Source organism: Trachemys scripta, chromosome 1 (genome assembly GCF_013100865.1).
Source record: "Trachemys scripta elegans isolate TJP31775 chromosome 1, CAS_Tse_1.0, whole genome shotgun sequence".
NCBI lineage: Eukaryota > Metazoa > Chordata > Testudines > Emydidae > Trachemys > Trachemys scripta.
The window spans coordinates 252,899,024-252,916,765 of record NC_048298.1 but is presented as its reverse complement, the minus strand read 5'-3'; the positions used below and the strand labels follow the sequence as shown (position 1 = coordinate 252,916,765).

At 41.2% G+C, this 17,742-nt stretch overlaps 1 protein-coding gene across 2 annotated transcripts in view; it reads left to right on the top strand.

Moving 5' to 3' along the window:
- The window catches only part of GPC6 (glypican 6), a 1,097,931-nt gene that overhangs the window by 1,067,214 nt on the left and 12,975 nt on the right, over positions 1-17,742 (top strand). For both annotated transcript variants that reach the window (XM_034758270.1, XM_034758269.1), the window contains one exon: positions 12,632-12,768. In XM_034758270.1, coding sequence (XP_034614161.1) covers positions 12,632-12,768 — 137 coding nt within the window. The remainder of the gene's footprint in view (positions 1-12,631; positions 12,769-17,742) is intronic.

Here is a 17,742-nt window from a genome sequence, read left to right as displayed (position 1 = left end):
CCAGACCCCCGCTGCTAGAACCCTGGGGTAGCAGCAGCGGGACTCCAGGGGTTATTTAAAGGGCCAGGGCTCCCGCTGCCTCTACTGCCCTGGGCTCTTTAAATAGCTGCCGGAGTCCCCCCCCCCCGCCATTGCTCCAGGGCTCCGGGGGCTATTTAAAGGGCCGGGTGGTAGAAGCAGGGAAGTCCTGGGCCCTTTAAATAGCCCCCATAGCCCTGGAGTAACAGCGGGGCTCTAGGGGCTATTTAAAGGTCCCGGGGCTCCCGCTGCCTCTACAGTCCCAGCCCTTTAAATAGCCCCCGGAGCCCTGCTGCCAGAGCCCTGGGTAGCAGTGGCAGCCGGGGGCTCTGGCAGCGGTTTAAAGGGCCCAGGGTGATAGCAGCAGCCGAGCCCTTGGCCCTTTAAACTGCTGCCGGAGCCCCCAGCTGCTGCTGCTACCCCGGCGGGGGAGGGCACTTACCGGTACAGGGCGGTCCGGGGCTGGCTCTGACCCTCCCCATCCCCGCCCCTTCTGCCTGAGGCCCCGCCCCTTCCAGGGACCAGAGCCGGCCCCAACCCAGCCCCGTACCGGTAAGTCCCTATTTCTACTTTAACCCCTGGTTTTGAGATGCATCTACAGATACACCGTGTCACCAGATATAACTTCTTATTCTTCACAGCCCCTTCAACTAGCATTAACCCTTTGATTCTGACCCAAGACATAACTACATTTAAAATTAGGTTTACTAATCTGTTTGATTAAAATGTTAGTTGAGCTCCAACTGATTGATTGATTGATCTCTTTGAAAAGGCCTTTCCTCCATAAGAATGACACAACATTGACATCTCCTTCTGCCCTTAACCCATACCAAAAATAAATAAATGATAACCAAACACCCTACCCCAAGCGGAGTTTTGACCTTGAAAGGGAAGAAGTGCCAGAGACTTGATGAAGTCTGCTGGGACTCCACTGCAGGTATCAATGTTGAATGGAAGACATCTCAGATACTGTGGTGGTGGACAGCAGTATAAAACTCTAAGACGAATGATTAATCAAAATTCCCAGTTATATCATCCTGTGTTGCACTAAGACAATCCAGCTGGCTTTCTTCTCTATCCTCTTCATTGCCGTATGGGTCCCCTGTACAGCTTCCTCTCCAGGGCCAACCTAGCTTGGGGAAGCCATATAGTAATCATGAGGAACTAGTCTGCAGGCTTGGAAACATGCACTGCAGGAGGTTGGGGTAGGAAGGGACCAAGAGCACAGACTTTAAAGCCTATTGGTCTGGCTGCCTTTATGTTTCTGAACCCCCGATTATGAGGTGTCCCCATATATATAAGGTTATGGGTGTCCCCTGAGATCTATATATAATCAGGATTGCAATGTAATCATACTAAGAGGTAGTGACTAGAAGAAATGAGGCATGCCAGTATTTCTCATCTCTCAATCTACAGCACACAATTTTTAGAGTTAGTCAGGGTACATCTACACTACAGGGGGGAGTCGATTTAAGATATGCAAATTCAGCTACATGAATAGCGTAGCTGAATTCGACGTATCGCAGCCGACTTACCCCGTTGTGAGGACGGCGGCAAAATCGACTTCTGCGGCTTTCTGTCGGCGGCGCTTACTACCACCTCCGCTGGTGGAGTAAGAGCGCCGATTCAGGGATCGATTGTTGCGTCCCGATGGGACGCGATAAATCGATCCCCGAGAGGTCGATTTCTACCCGCCGATTCAGGCGGGTAGTATAGACGTAGCCTCAAACAGGCATGATCTAGAAGCCAAATGTGTGAATCTAACTTGTGCTTCCCCACAAAACACTTGTGAATAACATATCATCTCTATTAGAAGTGATTTGCACATCGTTCCCATAGTCTGAAATGGTAATTATGCGTGTAACTCTCTGTGCCTCAAAAGAAGAAATATACCCCAAAATCATCAAAGTGTGTCGAAAGGATGACCAATTTCATCACCAATATCAGATAGACATTTCTGGAGTAGCTGAAAGGGTATAGAAGTTGAAAAATAAGAATTACTTTATTACTGATTGTTTGCATTAGATATTATTTTGCATTAGCTTTCTTCTTGGAGAGATGAAGGCTTGTTCTTGAAGTATCGGTGCTTAGCTACTAAGTCTTGTAGTAGAAAAGCCCCTGGCACTTTATCTTTAAGATTCCAGTATGCTTCCGGTGCGGTTTTTATACTTATCTGCAATAAAAAGCTGATTCCTATGAGTGCTTTGGATTTGCTTGAATCAGATTTACAGTCCAGCTTTTTAACACTGTTCCCAGTTATTATAGGAAAAGATTTTGCAGGTCCCTTCAGTTTCCCATTTCAGGGGATTGAATTCTTTTCTTTTCTTTTCTTTTCTTTTCTTTTTGTAATAGCAGCTTCCATTTGACAAAGGGAATGGTGATTCTTTAACATCATGCACAGCACAGTTTGGTCAGAGATAGATATTTAAGTACACAGGGCCAAATTCAGAGCTGGGTTCAGTGGATACAACCCCCTTGCCAGCTGCAGATTTAGCCCACGCTGTTCTGTCAGTTGTCTCCCAAAACGTCATATTTTAAATCATGCCAAATTTGCTAGAAGTCTCTTCAGTCTTTAGATTTCCTCCCAATCTGCATAAGGGTCTTTAATTTACATTTTAAACTATCCCAGAATACAGGAACCACGTTCAGTAATACTGATAGTGGTTAAAAATAACAGTAATTGTTGTTATTGTTATTTATTATTACTACAATGACTATATTGGGAGTTGAGGAAATCGCCCTGCGACACTGTTTAACAAGTCTGCCAGTGGAAAAAATTTTAAAAATGGGTGTCACATTTCAGGGCAACGGCACTTGCATTCCCCCTCAGTGGACCAGCAAGGGCACACATGCTCAGGCTTCCAGCTCCCCAACCACTGCCTTTCTTGAGTAGAGCCCTGAGTCTCTCTCCCTTCTGACAGGGGAATTTTCAGGCTGCACAGTTCCCTGCCTTCACAGTGTTATTTCCAGAAGAGGCAGGCTGCCCAAGCACACGGGTTTCCTTTCCCTTCAGAGACAGTTAACACTGTGACTGCCCACAGTTATAGGTATCACACAGCTTTTTCTGTACAAGCCTATTTTATTCTTCAGGTAAAAACACTACAGAGAAAACATTAAAAACAATAAAAGAACCTACATACTCATCTGAGATCACCTCCTCACTCTGATAAGTGTTCTGGTTGGTGATTAGGGATAAGGATTGGCACCCACCTTGGACTTCAAGTCCTGTCCATTTGCTCGATCCAAAAGCAGGCCCTGAGCCAGTTTAAAAACCAGGCTATTTATCCAAAAATCCTCTCTTTGTCTGAGAATCCCTGACGATTCCAATCTGAACTAGTGTAAGTGCATCTTTCCGGGGGGTGGTTTTTTCCTCTGGAGATGTTACAACCTCCTATTTACCCTTCCCATGGAGATATATACAATCTCTCAATAACACATAGACAATTGCATTTTTAATACATTGAACTACAAAGATATTAAACCTAATTCAATAAGGCTTAACTTAATTCAGTAGAGTTCACTTTAATTCATAAGGTTTGACCAGGATATTGTCAGTCTGTCACAATGGGCTCTTAGATGAGTCAAAAAATTAGTAATTGAATATAAAGCTTTTCCCTTCTGCATCCCAGGTTCAAATCCCCTATGAGTCACTGATGACTGGAAAGTCATTGCCAGCTGGTGGTTTATGTGTAATGAGTTGGTGATCTAAATCCATTTTTCAGTGCACAAGTGTCCCTATAACAAAAAAAAGACATTTGGCTCCATTTGGTAACCTGGTTTGTGGCACTCCCCACAGAGGGGTCCTGGACTTAGATGAGCTAGAAGGATTGTCCTACCATCTCTTCATTATAGGTAGTGCTTGCAGGTAGATGTTGAGAAACAACAGCAGGGCATTTGTGGGCCAGCTTGCACTGCCACTGCCAGTGCGGGATCTGCTCTGTAACGAGGCAGATGGCTTTAGTCTCCAGGGTTGACAGGCCAACATCTTGCACAAGCACTGAAACATGCACATAAAACTGGGCACAAGTATTTGTTAGCCCACAGATGGCTGTCCTGCTCAGCATAAAAAGTGAAAGTTTAACCATACCTGTCTGGAAATCATTTTATTTAAAACTATATAATGAGCTCCATCTCTTGCTTTAAAACCCCAGTTTCAGAATGGAAAAAAAACCCTCTCTTAGGCCCAAGTCAGTTATCTGGCTCTGAAGACCCTGAGACTTTTGGGGGTTCAATCTCCTGTCCACATTTAACACTTCTGGCCCATCTCTGCTTTGGGGATTCTGCACCCTTACCCATGCTGAGTAGTAACATTGAAATCAGGGGAAGTTAGGAACCTAAATACCTTCCACCTTTGAGGATCTATGAAATCAACAGAATTAGTAGTCAAGTATTGTTCTACTTGCTATGATTAAAGGAGCAGAATCTGTCCCTAAGTTTTCTCGTCAGGAGACATGAGTTTTTCTCCCAGATCAAATTCCCTTCATTTCATTTCATTTTAAATACTAAGGGGAGAGCATACTTGCTTTAGAATGTCTCCTAGCTCATTAGTTTTGTTTTATAAATTACCAAAGTGTCTATTTGTGCTTTAAAACTGATTTACCATTTCTCCTTGATTAGAAGAGCTGTCATCGCCTTTTCTCTGCAGAAACATGAATCATGATAAGGGAGTTATTGGAAGAATTTTAGATGACTTTATGTTACAAAGTCAATCATTTAAAAACCCAAGTATTTGTTGTATAGGCATCCTGGTGAAATTCTTAGAACACATGCATGCTGAGAAAGTATTAATACCCATAAAATTTCACAGACCCTTTTTTAGAACCCTGGCCTTAACATTTTGTAGGGAAATAAAGCTTTGGTTAACCTTGGCACTGGCAGACCTCATTAAAATAACAGCCTGTCAGTTTCAAGTTTAAAATAACAGGGTTGTCAGTTTTATATGCAGTGGAACAATCTAAGATTTTACTCTCGGTGAAATAATTTGTATGTAGCATATGGTTGTAAGAAAGGAGAAAAGGCTGACCAATAGTGCCATCTCGAGGCTTATGCGACTCCAAGGCTTCTGAGCACAAAAGGGGGCCACATGCACACATGAACGCATACAGCTGTAACAACAGGCAATCTGCCAGCCTGTGATTTATAATCCCTCCAGAATCAACTTGATATACAGTTACATTTTTAAAAGGCTGAAAATAATTCACAACTAAGTGTGTGGTTCAGCAACCACTTGGCTTTTTAAAGTATTTTATTAGGAAATACTAATATATATATATATATAATGTATAGAAATAACCTGGATAGAACAAATTCTCAACTCACTCTGTTTTTAAATTTAGATCAGGGCCCTTCCCTACCTCAAAAACTACCCACTTTTTGTTTATTTTTTTGCAGTCTATAGTTCTTAAGGAGGTGACCTTTGATTAATTCTTACCATTATCATTATACTGTATAAGTTAAAAATTAGGTGCAATGAGCATCTATAGTGATAATACCAAAATACAGAAGCTGACCTCCAATTCATTCAATTATGGGTCCATTTACAAACCTCTGTTTAACTGGTCCAGCCTCTCAGGAACCTAATTTCTATTAAAATTAAACAACCTGCACCCATTATCATGGTCACTTTCAGCCGGCATCATTGGGAAATTCAAATTGTGGAAGTTGCCATTTAATTACTAAGGAAGGTGATGATTTTGTGGGGGAGGAGTGAAGGGGGTCGGGGAGAAGGCAGCCTAAGGAAGGCTCAGTAATGTTTGAAAAACAACAAAAATAAAAGACTACAATTAAAGTTGTCTCATTCAGTCATAGTTGTTGACAGAAGCACTACCATGGACTGTGCACCCTAACAGTCATATGGATCATAAGATCAATAGTTTATTTCAGCCAAGCTGGTAGGAATGAAGTTGAATGAAATCAAAGGAAAGCAGTGCACATATCATTTTTATTCAGTATGTTTATATGGCTAGTGAACAAATGTCACTAAAAATACTCACCAGCAATATAATTTTAAGCTTTTGACATACTATTCTTATACTTAATATCACACCATAATGATAGACATAAACATAATAAATAGTCAGATACGCTGTACATGCCATACGCATACTGAATATGTTGCTATAAACAAAATTGCTGGCCATTAGTTTTAGAATGCTTTCAAATAAATCCCTAGTGACCATAAATCCAAATCAATGCATGAAATTCATGGATAGTGTTCGGCTTACATGACATAGTAGAAATCAAATCACACAAATCACAATGATCTGCGCATTCCCTCTCCCTTACCATTTAACCAACATAGGATGTGCACTTCACTACGCAACACATGACTTAAATAGTTGGGCTTTATGTACATAAATCTAGTCTTGAGATACCCATTGTTATATTATCTCTGAATCATTGTAAGCATGTTGTGTGTGTATGAGAGAGAGAGCGAGTCTGAGTATGTTGCTCTGACTAGTACTAAGGAGAAGGTTGTGTGATCTTTCACCTAGAAATAATGAGAACCAAACTCCAAAGTGACATAAATTGGTGGTGTACGTTACATGTTGTATGCCAGAGGCACAAGTATGGTAACTTGCACCAGATTGGCATTTGGTGGCAACACCACTTGCTTTCTCTTACACCTTCCTCTTAATTGGTTTTGTTGCTATATCTCCCCTTTTACTTCCTCAGCATGTAAGTTACATTTGTTCTGCACACCCAGTGACAACCAAGGATCAGCTCCGCACCTGGTGTCAATTGGCATGGTCCCAAATGGTTGCAAATTACACTACCATACTTTACAGAGCATACCCACTTAAAACATTTTCTGACCATTTACGCCACTATTTACTTAAGTGCAGAATTTTGCCCAGAAAGCTCTGATAGAGTTACTCCTGCTGACACTACACCTCTTGGTAACTAGTGGGAGGTTTGCACACAGAACTGAGAGGGATAAAAGCCAACCCTGGATTTTGGCTGTAGACCAGTGATGCTCAGACCTCAGTTGTTCAGGAGCCAAATTAGTGATCAACATTACCCAAAGGAGCCACAGTAGTGTGAATTCATTGTTTCATTTACTATAGTACTATCTATATCAGGGATCGGCAACCTTTGGCATGTGGCTTGCCAGGGTAAGCACCCTGGTGGGCCAGGCCGGTTTGTTTACCTGCCGCATCCGCAGGTTCAGCCGATCGTGGCTCTCACTGGCTGCGGTTCACCGTCCAAGGCCAATGGGGGCTGTGGGAAGCTGTGCAGGCCGAGGGATGTGCTGGCCGCCACTTCCCGCCACCCCCATTGGCCTGGAGCGGTGAACCGCGGCCAGTGGGAGCCACGATCGGCCAAACCTGTGGATGCGGCAGGTAAACAAACCGGCCTGGCCCACCAGGGTGCTTACCCTGGCAAGCCGCATGCCAAAGGTTGCCGATCCCTGATCTATATAGTCATATTTAAACAGTATGACAAAGGAAATATTTAGCTTATATATAATTCTCACAGCAAATAAATTAATAATTTAGTGCAAGTTGATAACTAAATTGGTTAATAACATAGTAAAAACATCCTGATTGGTTAATACCTTTGATTGGTTAATAATTAAATCACACCGTGTTTTAATATCATGTACTGCAATGAGCCGCAGAAGACACATTAAAGAGCCACTGGTGACTCATGAGCCGCAGTCTGAGTATCACTGCTTTAGACTCTCTGGGCCTCACTTGGGAGAACATTTCAACAGAAGGGCAAACTTAGCTTCCCACTTAAATTTAAAATACAAAACCATCTGAAATTTGCAGAATAACCATACAAAGGTGGCTCAAAAAATGTCAGAGGGGAAGAGTAATAGGAAACATTTCTTCTTAAAACAATGCCTGAGTCTTGCTCATGTTACTACCTGTATGATGTTCAACAGACTGTTACCGAAAGCAGATGATTGTGTGGTTAATTCCTAACTGTGACTACACAATTCAAAAATATTGAGATAAATTTCTCCTGGGTCTTCCATATTAATGAAATGCCATCATTTTGTTATCAGGCCTTTATTATTCTTGTGTTACATTTCTTAATTAACCCAAATTATCTGTTCTGAATAGTAGGAGTTAGCAGGCATTTTTCTATGATGAGCTAATCATTCTGGGATTGTGTTCCCTATAGATTTAAGGGCCTGATACTTGTCTTGTGTACAAGGTAAGTTGAAAAATCAGAATGGTAATGTCTTACCCTCAGTTTATACTTTGAACTTCAAAGGGACTAACATACTTAAAGTTAAGCAGATGCTTTGCTGAACAGGGATGGAATAAAACACACGTCCAAGTGTTTTGCTGAGATAGTACCCTAAGTGACTTGCCTAAGGTCACATAGGAAGTCTGTGGCAGAGCTAGGAAATGACCCCAGATCTCCTGAGTCCCAAGCCAATACCTTTAACCACAAGTCCATCCTTCCTCTCAGTACTTAAGACCCCCTTGAAGGATTGCTAAATTCATGCTCAAACATTTAACATCTCTCACTCACACAGTAACTTTCTGTTAACAATTACAGAGGCGGGCCAGGCTAACCTTGTACAATTTTCAAACCCATCACCAAATATACATGCACTAATGAACCAGAAATCTAATTTTTTTGTGGGTGGCAATTTGTAAGTCCCTTTTCTTATGATGGACAGCTGCTGCAACTCAGATCAACACTTTCAAAATAATGTTTGGATGAATTGTTCAAAATAGATCGTGAAGTCTGACAAGCAAGAATCAGATGAATCCCATTCAAAGAGATTTTGAATGCCAATCCCTGCTAGAAAGAGTGGAAGGGAACTATATAAAATATCAAAATTACATAGGCCTTTTGTTTAAATGTTTTCATAAAAGTCTAACGGAGCTTGAAAGATAATCCTTAATTCAGATGAAAAGCTCACAGAATAATAAATACCAAGGGATCATTTACAAGGCCACAGCTTACTGAATGGGCTACAGTAGTCTGACTTCATGAACCACAAGTGAGAAATATTAGCTGAATCCTTAATGGATTTTATCTCATCTTAGGGGTACTGTACATCTGATATGTGTTTTTTAAGAATGCTGTTGATATTCAAAAGATGTATTGTGGAGAACACATAACTGTGGTGACTAATAGGAGACTTTCTGTTGATGTGGCTGGGATGACCTCACAACTAAAGTCACCCGAAACCCACAGGAAAATGTTATGAATTCCATAGAATTATGTCTCCCTAATTCTGTGCAGTATTTTACGGCTATTTGACTTACATTTAAAATATATCTCTGATCCACTCAGCTTTCACACCATGTGACTGAACATAGATTCATAGACTTTAAGGCCAGAAAGGACCATCATGATCATCTAGTCTGACTCTGCTGTACTTTGCAGGCCACAGAATTTCACCCACCCACTCCTCTAATAAACATGACCATCATCCTCCACTCCATCTCTTAAAGGGAACCTCAAGTAGCTTGTATCACCATTTCCTCCTCCACTAATGGCTAACAGAAATGGCACTGTACTTCCAGAAAATCCAAAGTCAAAGTTAGCTTCAGGGGGGAAAAATAGCAGGTCAGCTGAGCCTGTCAAGTCCAGCTATAGCTACCATGCTTCAAAAGGATGAGCAGAAGTCCCAGTAAAGCAGTGTGAAAGAATAAAAGACTTGATGAGTTGTGTCAATGCCCTTATTCAACACTGTTTAATGACAGAGTAAAGTGGGCTAGAGAAGGACATAGCTAGCAAGTGAAAATATTCATTACCACACTCCCCACTCTAATACAATTTAAATATTTATTTTTAGAGTGTAGCTTTCCATAATCTGAGTTTTAAGAAAGTGTATCTGCAGTGGGGGCCATTAGAAACAAAACATTTGTCATTCCACAGTGATTACAGCACTATAGTATCACCTCTTCTCAAACTACATTATTGGAGAGCACAGGTACCTGGTGTGGTAAGCATTATCCTATGTAGCTGGTGTGGTCTAGTAGCTTGTACTCTAAACTAGAGTCTAGGAGTCCTGGGTTCTATTCTTGGTTCGACTACTGATATTACTTTGGGCAAGTCACTATGCCTCAGTTTCCCTGTCTGTAAAATGGGGGTAATGATATGGACTTCCTTTGTAAAGTGCTTTGAGAACTATAGAAGAAAAGTACTATATAAGAACTAGTATTGTGCTTTGGCCATATTTGTACATGCAAATTTCTCTCTGTCATTTCCCCCAGCTACAGAGGAAAGCTTTGAGGATTAATTAGTTAATGTTTGCAAAGTGCTATATGCAGGCTCTTGTTACTTAGTCTTGTCTGTTTTCGTAGTGTAGAAAAATCTCTCTGATTATAAAGTTTAATAATCCATCATTCCTCTGTGGTGTAAAGCAGTGCGCACACAGAGAGTACATGTGCAACAACAGCATAACGTTTGCAAAAATGACAATGGATCTGGACCCCCTCATGTTCATTTTTACAGGGATATTCTGAAAACCTTATCCAGGGTTTGAGCCATGGGACTTCCACTAAAATCCCTTACAGTACTGTGAGAATTTACTAAGAATTGTATGGAAGCGCAGGATTAGCACAGCAGAAGGGAAGCCTTTCATGAATGAAAGAAAGGCCCCTTCCAAAGGATATTTACTCTTTTGTGACTCAAAATATAAGTGTACAGTCCTAAATTGCCAGTCATGTTCTTTTTCATATGGCTATCAAAATCTAAGTTTTAGGGGTCAGAACCCATTCCTCATATAAGTCACTACTCCTGAGAATCCATGCTCACCACTGATGTCAGTGGGAATACTTCTGTAAATAACTGCTCACCAGGCATCACAGTGAGCCTAAATAAGTAGTTAGTCACAGCCATTAGAGTAGAAATGTTCTCCTGTTGCTTTTAAACTCCTGGAGTTTATTGGAATTGTTACTGCTTTCTGCAGCCTATTTTTCCCCCATTTCAAGCCAGACAGTGTCGTATAGAATTTATCCAAGCTACTGCACTGTGGAATTTACACCTTGGTATGGGAGCACCTGGGGGTTAGCAGAGCTGCTTGCCTTGATTAGCTGAGTCACTGGTAAACCTCAGTTTTGTCCCTCAGTCCCAGGCAAACAGGAGTGGGAGGAATTCCTGTCCACTCACTTCTCTGGCACTCTGCTCTGAGGGACCCGAAAGATCCAGCAAGGACCAGGAGAAATCAATATAATATTCTGTAATGTACTGTGTTGATTTATCTCAACACCATTTACAAAGTCACTGAGCGTTTGCCTAGTGTTGATAATCTGGTGTGTAATTTTTTGGCTTGAAAGGGCTCCCCAGTTCAGAGCTAAAAGGCTTGCACATGCTGCTGCAGTGTGTGATACTAAAACTAAACAACTAGGGTTGGAGGAGATTTATATAGATCTCTATTATTGCAGGAATCAACAAGTCATGCAACAAAATACTTTTTTACTTATTTAGAATCTTGGTTATTCAGTAACCGTTGAAAATGTGCACAGTACTTCAGATGCAATATTCTCAGATGTTTCTATCACCTGCTGTATAATGTGACATTTCACAGAGTTTCAGCATTACACAGCAGTGTGGGGCATTTGTTCAGAGAGCTGCACTGTCTTCAGAACAAAAGATAAAAGAGATAAATAGCCAAGTACAATCTTGTACCTTAACCACTGAAAATCCTATCTTAAAACTGAATGGAAGAACAGAGAGCTTTTATTTCTTGGTTTTTAAAGAATAAAGAATAAAACTCAGTGATTTCCTTTGACAGCTATTCAACAAGTTCCCCATAATCTTATTCCATTTAATATGAAATGCATCTGTTTCCATAAGAACAACCATTGCAGGCCCAATGATACCATTAATCTTTTGTAGCCTACCCTTTGTTGTGCCTTTTAGCTACGTTTATAGATTTTCTGCCCTTGTAAACTAAATGCAAAACAAAAACTGATAACATTTTAGTCTGAACATTCATCAAATACATGCTGAAAGCAAGTTTGCACTGGTTTGCTGGCTTATACCAACTGGTGCAATCTCTTGCACAGAAGGGAGCTTGCAACTTCAGGGACCTGTTCTAAATCTGTCCTATCATTTCTTGAAGTTGAGGTCTACATATAAATATCTATCTGGCTCTAGTTATATAGATGGATGTGTGTGTGTGTGTAATCTTTTCAGCATCACAGACTCCAAATCTACTGCATTTTACTCACAGCTTTTGGGTACTTTGCATCTGTTCACTACCAGTTCAACAGTTATTAGAAGCTAGACATGTAGAATTAAATATAATTATTTAGACAATTTACAAAACCAAGTAGATCAGTGGGTGAGACATTTTATCTGATGAAACACTGTTTTATTGAATTGGCATTTATTAGACTATCATGCAGATTGATGCTTGGGAGGATGGAAATTTAGAACCCTTCAGTCAAAAAGGAGAATAGGGAAAACCAAAATGTTCTCTCTGTTGCTATCCCTTTTCTCTCTGTTTAAAAACGTCTAGCTTGAGGAAGAGTGAGTTAAAGGTGTCTTGGATTATTTGTGCTTACTCAACCCAAATGCAATGTGCCTTGCTCGGAAATACAGGAATTTGACTTTTAGTACCATTGATCTAAAAATGACAGTGAGTATGGATGTCCTCTTTAACCAAGTGTGCCTCTTGTCTCTTGATCAGGTAACAGACATTAAAGAAAAACTGAAGCTTTCAAAAAAGTTCTGGTCAACTTTACCATATACTATCTGCAAGGATGAAAGAGTGACAGCTGGCATGTCAAATGAAGAGGACTGCTGGAATGGCCATACCAAAGCTAGGTGAGGAAGACTCCTCCCCAGATAGTAGCATACTAATTCCACATGTGGCCTTGGAATGGTTAGCTTGTTATGTGTTCTAAGGCTTGTTTACAAAACCACTTAAAGCGCTGAAATGGAAATAGGGCAGAACAAGTATTTGCCAAGGAAAGCTAGTAGCTGGGAGCACTTACCATCAAGGTGCCATTAAATCTAGAGTGTGAGTCATTTTGAATGTTCACATTGTGTCAGGATTTGAACATGGAGACTATTCGTTGGTTAGATTCTAGGTGGATTATTTATTCTGAGATCGCAAAGAGCCCTTTAGCACTTGTTAGTGTCCCTGTGTAGTGACCGACAAACAGTGAAGCAATTTACACATGGGATCTTCACTTAGGATGTAGCAGATATTGGAATTTCCGCTCTATTTTACTATTTATTGGCAATCCTTTTGGTTATTGGTTGAGTAAAACTGAAAAATAGCCGGGATGTAATAAATGTAACCTTCCTAGTTGCCTCATGTGGAAGGCCTGACCTTACACCACATCATTGCAGAAACTGCTTTGGCATCTGCTCTCATATTTCAGCAATTTTTCTGTAATTTTCAACTTTGAAGTCAGGTTGGATCACTATTTTGTGGTAGGACTGTTGCTGGAAGATTGCTAAATTCACAGATTGATTCAGCAGGTGGGAAACAGATGTGGATAGTCATTGTTGAGAAAGTGGTGGACAGGTTGGATCAGGGAGCATGTTGAGGGAAGGTTACAATTTGGTTTAGCAACAGCTATGAGTGCTGCTGGGGTGAAGGGAAGAGCTATGGGTTCTGAGTAGGGCTAGACGAAATTTTTTGGCCAAAGTTTTTTCACAGAAAAATTCAGATTCGGGTTGACCAAAACATTTCACAAATTTGAATTGATTTTGGCACACTATTTTGGTCAGGAAAAAAAGGGTTTTTACCTTTCCAAATTGAAACATTTTTATGTTTTTAAAGCTAGATTCTTAGGGGATTTAGGTGAGGAAGAGTGATAATCCCTAGGCCCAAACCCTAGTGGGTCTTCACTGGAACTGGAACACACAGATGTCCCCCACCCGTGAGTGCCCTAACCACCACGCTAGAGAGTCACTCTCATGCTCTGATCCAATGACTATTTAATTTATTATACAAAGTGGAATGGCTTCGACAGGAGAGTTGACAGATACCCATTTCAATAGCTGAGTAGTTAGGGCACTAAGCTGGGATGTGGGAACCTCAGTTCAAGTTGTGGCTCCAAAACTATTGGCTATAAAGGGGTGGCAGAACTCTCTGCTCCTCCTTGGTTTCATGAACGGCACTTAAGTCTCCTGGTGAATCTTGTCCTTCGTTTCCAAATTACCTTTGCTTGTTATATTTTAAAATGTTTAAAGATGCCTGAAATAGAAACAAAACACTTTGTTTCAGGTTGAATGAAGTATTTCATACAACATGAAACAAAAAAAAATCCTGACTCTTTGAGTCACCAAAAATTCGGACAAATTTTGGTCAGGTTGACCTGAAATTATTATTTTTTTTCCAATTTTTTGAAACTGCTGGCAAACCAAAAATTCACTCCTTTACACAGTTCTAGTCCTGAGTGCCCAATGAATGCAGTTCCTTACTGCTGTGATACAGTTTCAAGCACGCCTTTTAGATTTATTAACCATTACCTATTTGTGGAAACAAGCTAGTAGATGAAAATTAGACAGCCACAGAAAGAGCAACAAACCCTTCAAGTTTGAACTGAACTGGATGTCCTTTGTCTTAAGCTATGTTTACACGCCGAACCTTACAGTAGCATAGCTGTACTGGTGCATCTGTGCAGCTGTAAGGTATCCTATGTAGCTGCTCTATGCGATGGGAGAGAGCTCTCCCATCGGCATAATGAAACCACCCCCAATGAGCAGCGGTAGTAATGACAGTGGGAAACGCTCTCCTCCCAACATATCGCTGTCCACACCAGCGCTTTTGCGGGTGAAACTTTTGTTGGTCAGGGGTTGTTTTTTTCACACCCCTGACCAACAAAAGTTTTAGCAACCAAAGTCCTAGTGTAGCCAATAGCCTAAGATGCAACTATGAAAAAAATTAACAATATGTCATAAGTCAGCGTATGTCAACTTCTCCATTGCAAGATACTTTGTAAGAAAAAGATTCCCTCATGGACCCACTTCCCCTCCCAATGTCTTAATCCCCCACTGCTTAATTGTCAAAAGTTTCATTTTGCAGACAAGCCCAAAGGGCTCTGCAGCCTACAGGTGGTCCATGGACTGTAATTTGATAAGAACTGGTATAAATCTATTCTCCAAAGCCAGGAGTAGTATTTTCTTAATGCTTAGCTGTTAGGCCCCATCCACTGAGTGCCCCTGAAGCCTGTGAGGGAGGCAAATGGCAGCTAACAGAACAATAGCAGGAATGTTTATATATAACAACATGCAGTGGTGTTTTAGTCATGTCATGTATTACTATGTTCATTTTAAAAGGACCATGTGAGAGTAAAGTTTGAAATCACCTTCCTCCACAATCGCTCTTATTCTAGCAGTGCTTCATAAATTGCAACCTCATGCAGGTGTGCTCTGCTGGCAAAAGGAAGCTGGCTAGTGTGTGTTGCTCTGTGAAGCACACATTAATAAGGAATGCATGCTGCTTCTATTGAAAAGAGCCCTACAACATGCCTGCTAAAATCCTTCTTGGTTTCCTTGAGCAATTCTAGTTTTTTGTACTACGTGCATGGCCAGTACCACTCAGCTCCCTTTTGCCCCAGGCACCTCTACAGATTAGGGCTTGATATTGTCTTAAATTTGCAGGATTTGGTCCATCCAAAATGGGTAGGGTTTCTTTTGCGTTTAAAAAGAAGCAATTCTCTTGCACCCTTCCTTTTGCAATATTTACATCATGGAACAAAAGAGAAACTATTACTCCAAGTGTCAGTGAAATGTAATTAACAGGATATGTGAAATTTGACAATGCCCTAGAGAGCAAGGTCATTCCTCTTTACTGTAGCATAATATGTACCCTTACTCATGATGACTAGTATCTACAATAAAGTACGAGTCAGCATGAATCAGGGCAGCAGAAGCTGGCCTGTTAGTAAATAAAGGATTTGATTTCTTTGTATGCGTATGTTTGCCTGTTCTCTGCCTTGGCTCCTGTGCTAGCCTCCCTTTTACCCAGTGGTAGATGTAGGCATGTATTTTGAATTCCAGAGCAAATCACAGAAGTTAGAGATAGAAAAAAAGAGTTGGGTGATCTAGCCTATTCCCTAGTGTAATAGTCTGCCAGTCGCTTAGATTCTCTTCATAAGTTCCTCAGGGCATGGGCAGAGGAAGCTCCCTAGACCTGGATCGCAGCCCCGCCCATGATCCACCCTGAGATCCACCCCTGCTTGGCCCTCTCCCACCCATGCTCCACCCCCACTCTGCCCCAGGCCCTGCTCCTGCTTGGCCCCCACCCCCAATGTCCCCCGCCCACTGCTCATGCTCTACACCCCTCCCTAGTGCCTCCCCCCTCCGCTCATCAGTGTATGAAAGGGGCGTCACTGACACTTCTGGATAGATCTTAAGGATTCCCTATTCTCGATAAAGCATCTACAACAATAGATTTCAAAGAAGTAATCTAGAATTGGTTCCCTTAGCTCGGTGTAGCCATGCTAGTGGGGCATGGTCACTTAGTACAGTGAACTTTTTGTTATACAAATAAGGTTTAAGCTGCTTAACTGCCCAGACAATTGCATAGCATTTTTTCTTGATTGTAGCATAGTTTGCTCAGTGGATGTTAGTTTTTTGTTTAAGTATTCAATGTGGTAGCTGCCCTGATTTCTAAGGGTTAGTCTACACTGGCACTTTGTCGGCAAAACTTTTGTCATTCGGGGGTGTTAAAAAAACACACACACCCCGAACGACAAAAGTCTGACCAATGAAAATCACCGGTGTGAACAGTGCTTTGTTGGCAGGAGCACTCTTCTGCCGACAAACAGCAGCTACACTGCACGGCTTTTAGCAGCACGGCTGTAGCGGCACAGCTGTGTCGCTAAAAGCCTCATAGTGTAGCCATAGCCTAACAGTCTGACCTGAGTTTGGCACTCTTCGCTGTGAGCCACTCCAGGTACTGCGATACCTAGGCAATGAACAGGGAAATATAACAAAAGACAAAATATTTTTTAAAAACAGTGTCGTAGGTGCTGCTGATCAAAAAAAATAGAGTTGTAGAATTGCAAAATATACATTGGCTCTTGTGTTTCAACACATCCACCTTTTAACATTGCATATACCAGAAAATGTATGTTATGAAACTGAGGTTATACAAAATGGAAGCTCTTCCATCTTTTGAAAGAGGCAGAACACCAAGGTCACTTGTGGTTATTAAAATCCACTGGTATGTCTCTACTGCCATGAGATCAGATGGGGTTAATCCAAGGCCACCAATTAGCAAACAACATGCAGAGTTACAGGAATGATCCATTTGACTTTCTGGAAGGGTGCACTTGTTATGTTGATGACCCTTGATACAGAAAAAGCCTTTGTTTGATAAGGTCAAATGTAAATATTGGGACAGAGGAGGGGGGAGTTGGATGGTGTGGAACTGGGAACATTTACGAGATGGATGGAATCCTGTTTCTAAAAAACTCTTATAGCCAGAATCAAAGTTAATGATAGATACTTCAAACCTAGTGCCTTCTGAGAAGTACGCAGCAGGGCTGCCCCATCACATCTTATATTCGTGGTCATGGAAACTGGTACACAAATTTTGTTTGTTTGTTTGTTTTTAAAAGAGTATCTTGGGAATAAATGCAAGAGACTTGGGTAACAGCGTTATCCTCTATGCAGGTAAGGTCCTAATGACAGTTGGTGATCTGCTCACCCAGATGACTATTATAAAAGATAGGATGGAATTTGTAGAAGTCTCAGGCATTAGTATTCAGTTATACCAAATCCCAATTATTAGCCCTTGAAATAAACTAAGATACTCAAATATCATGACAAGTAAAA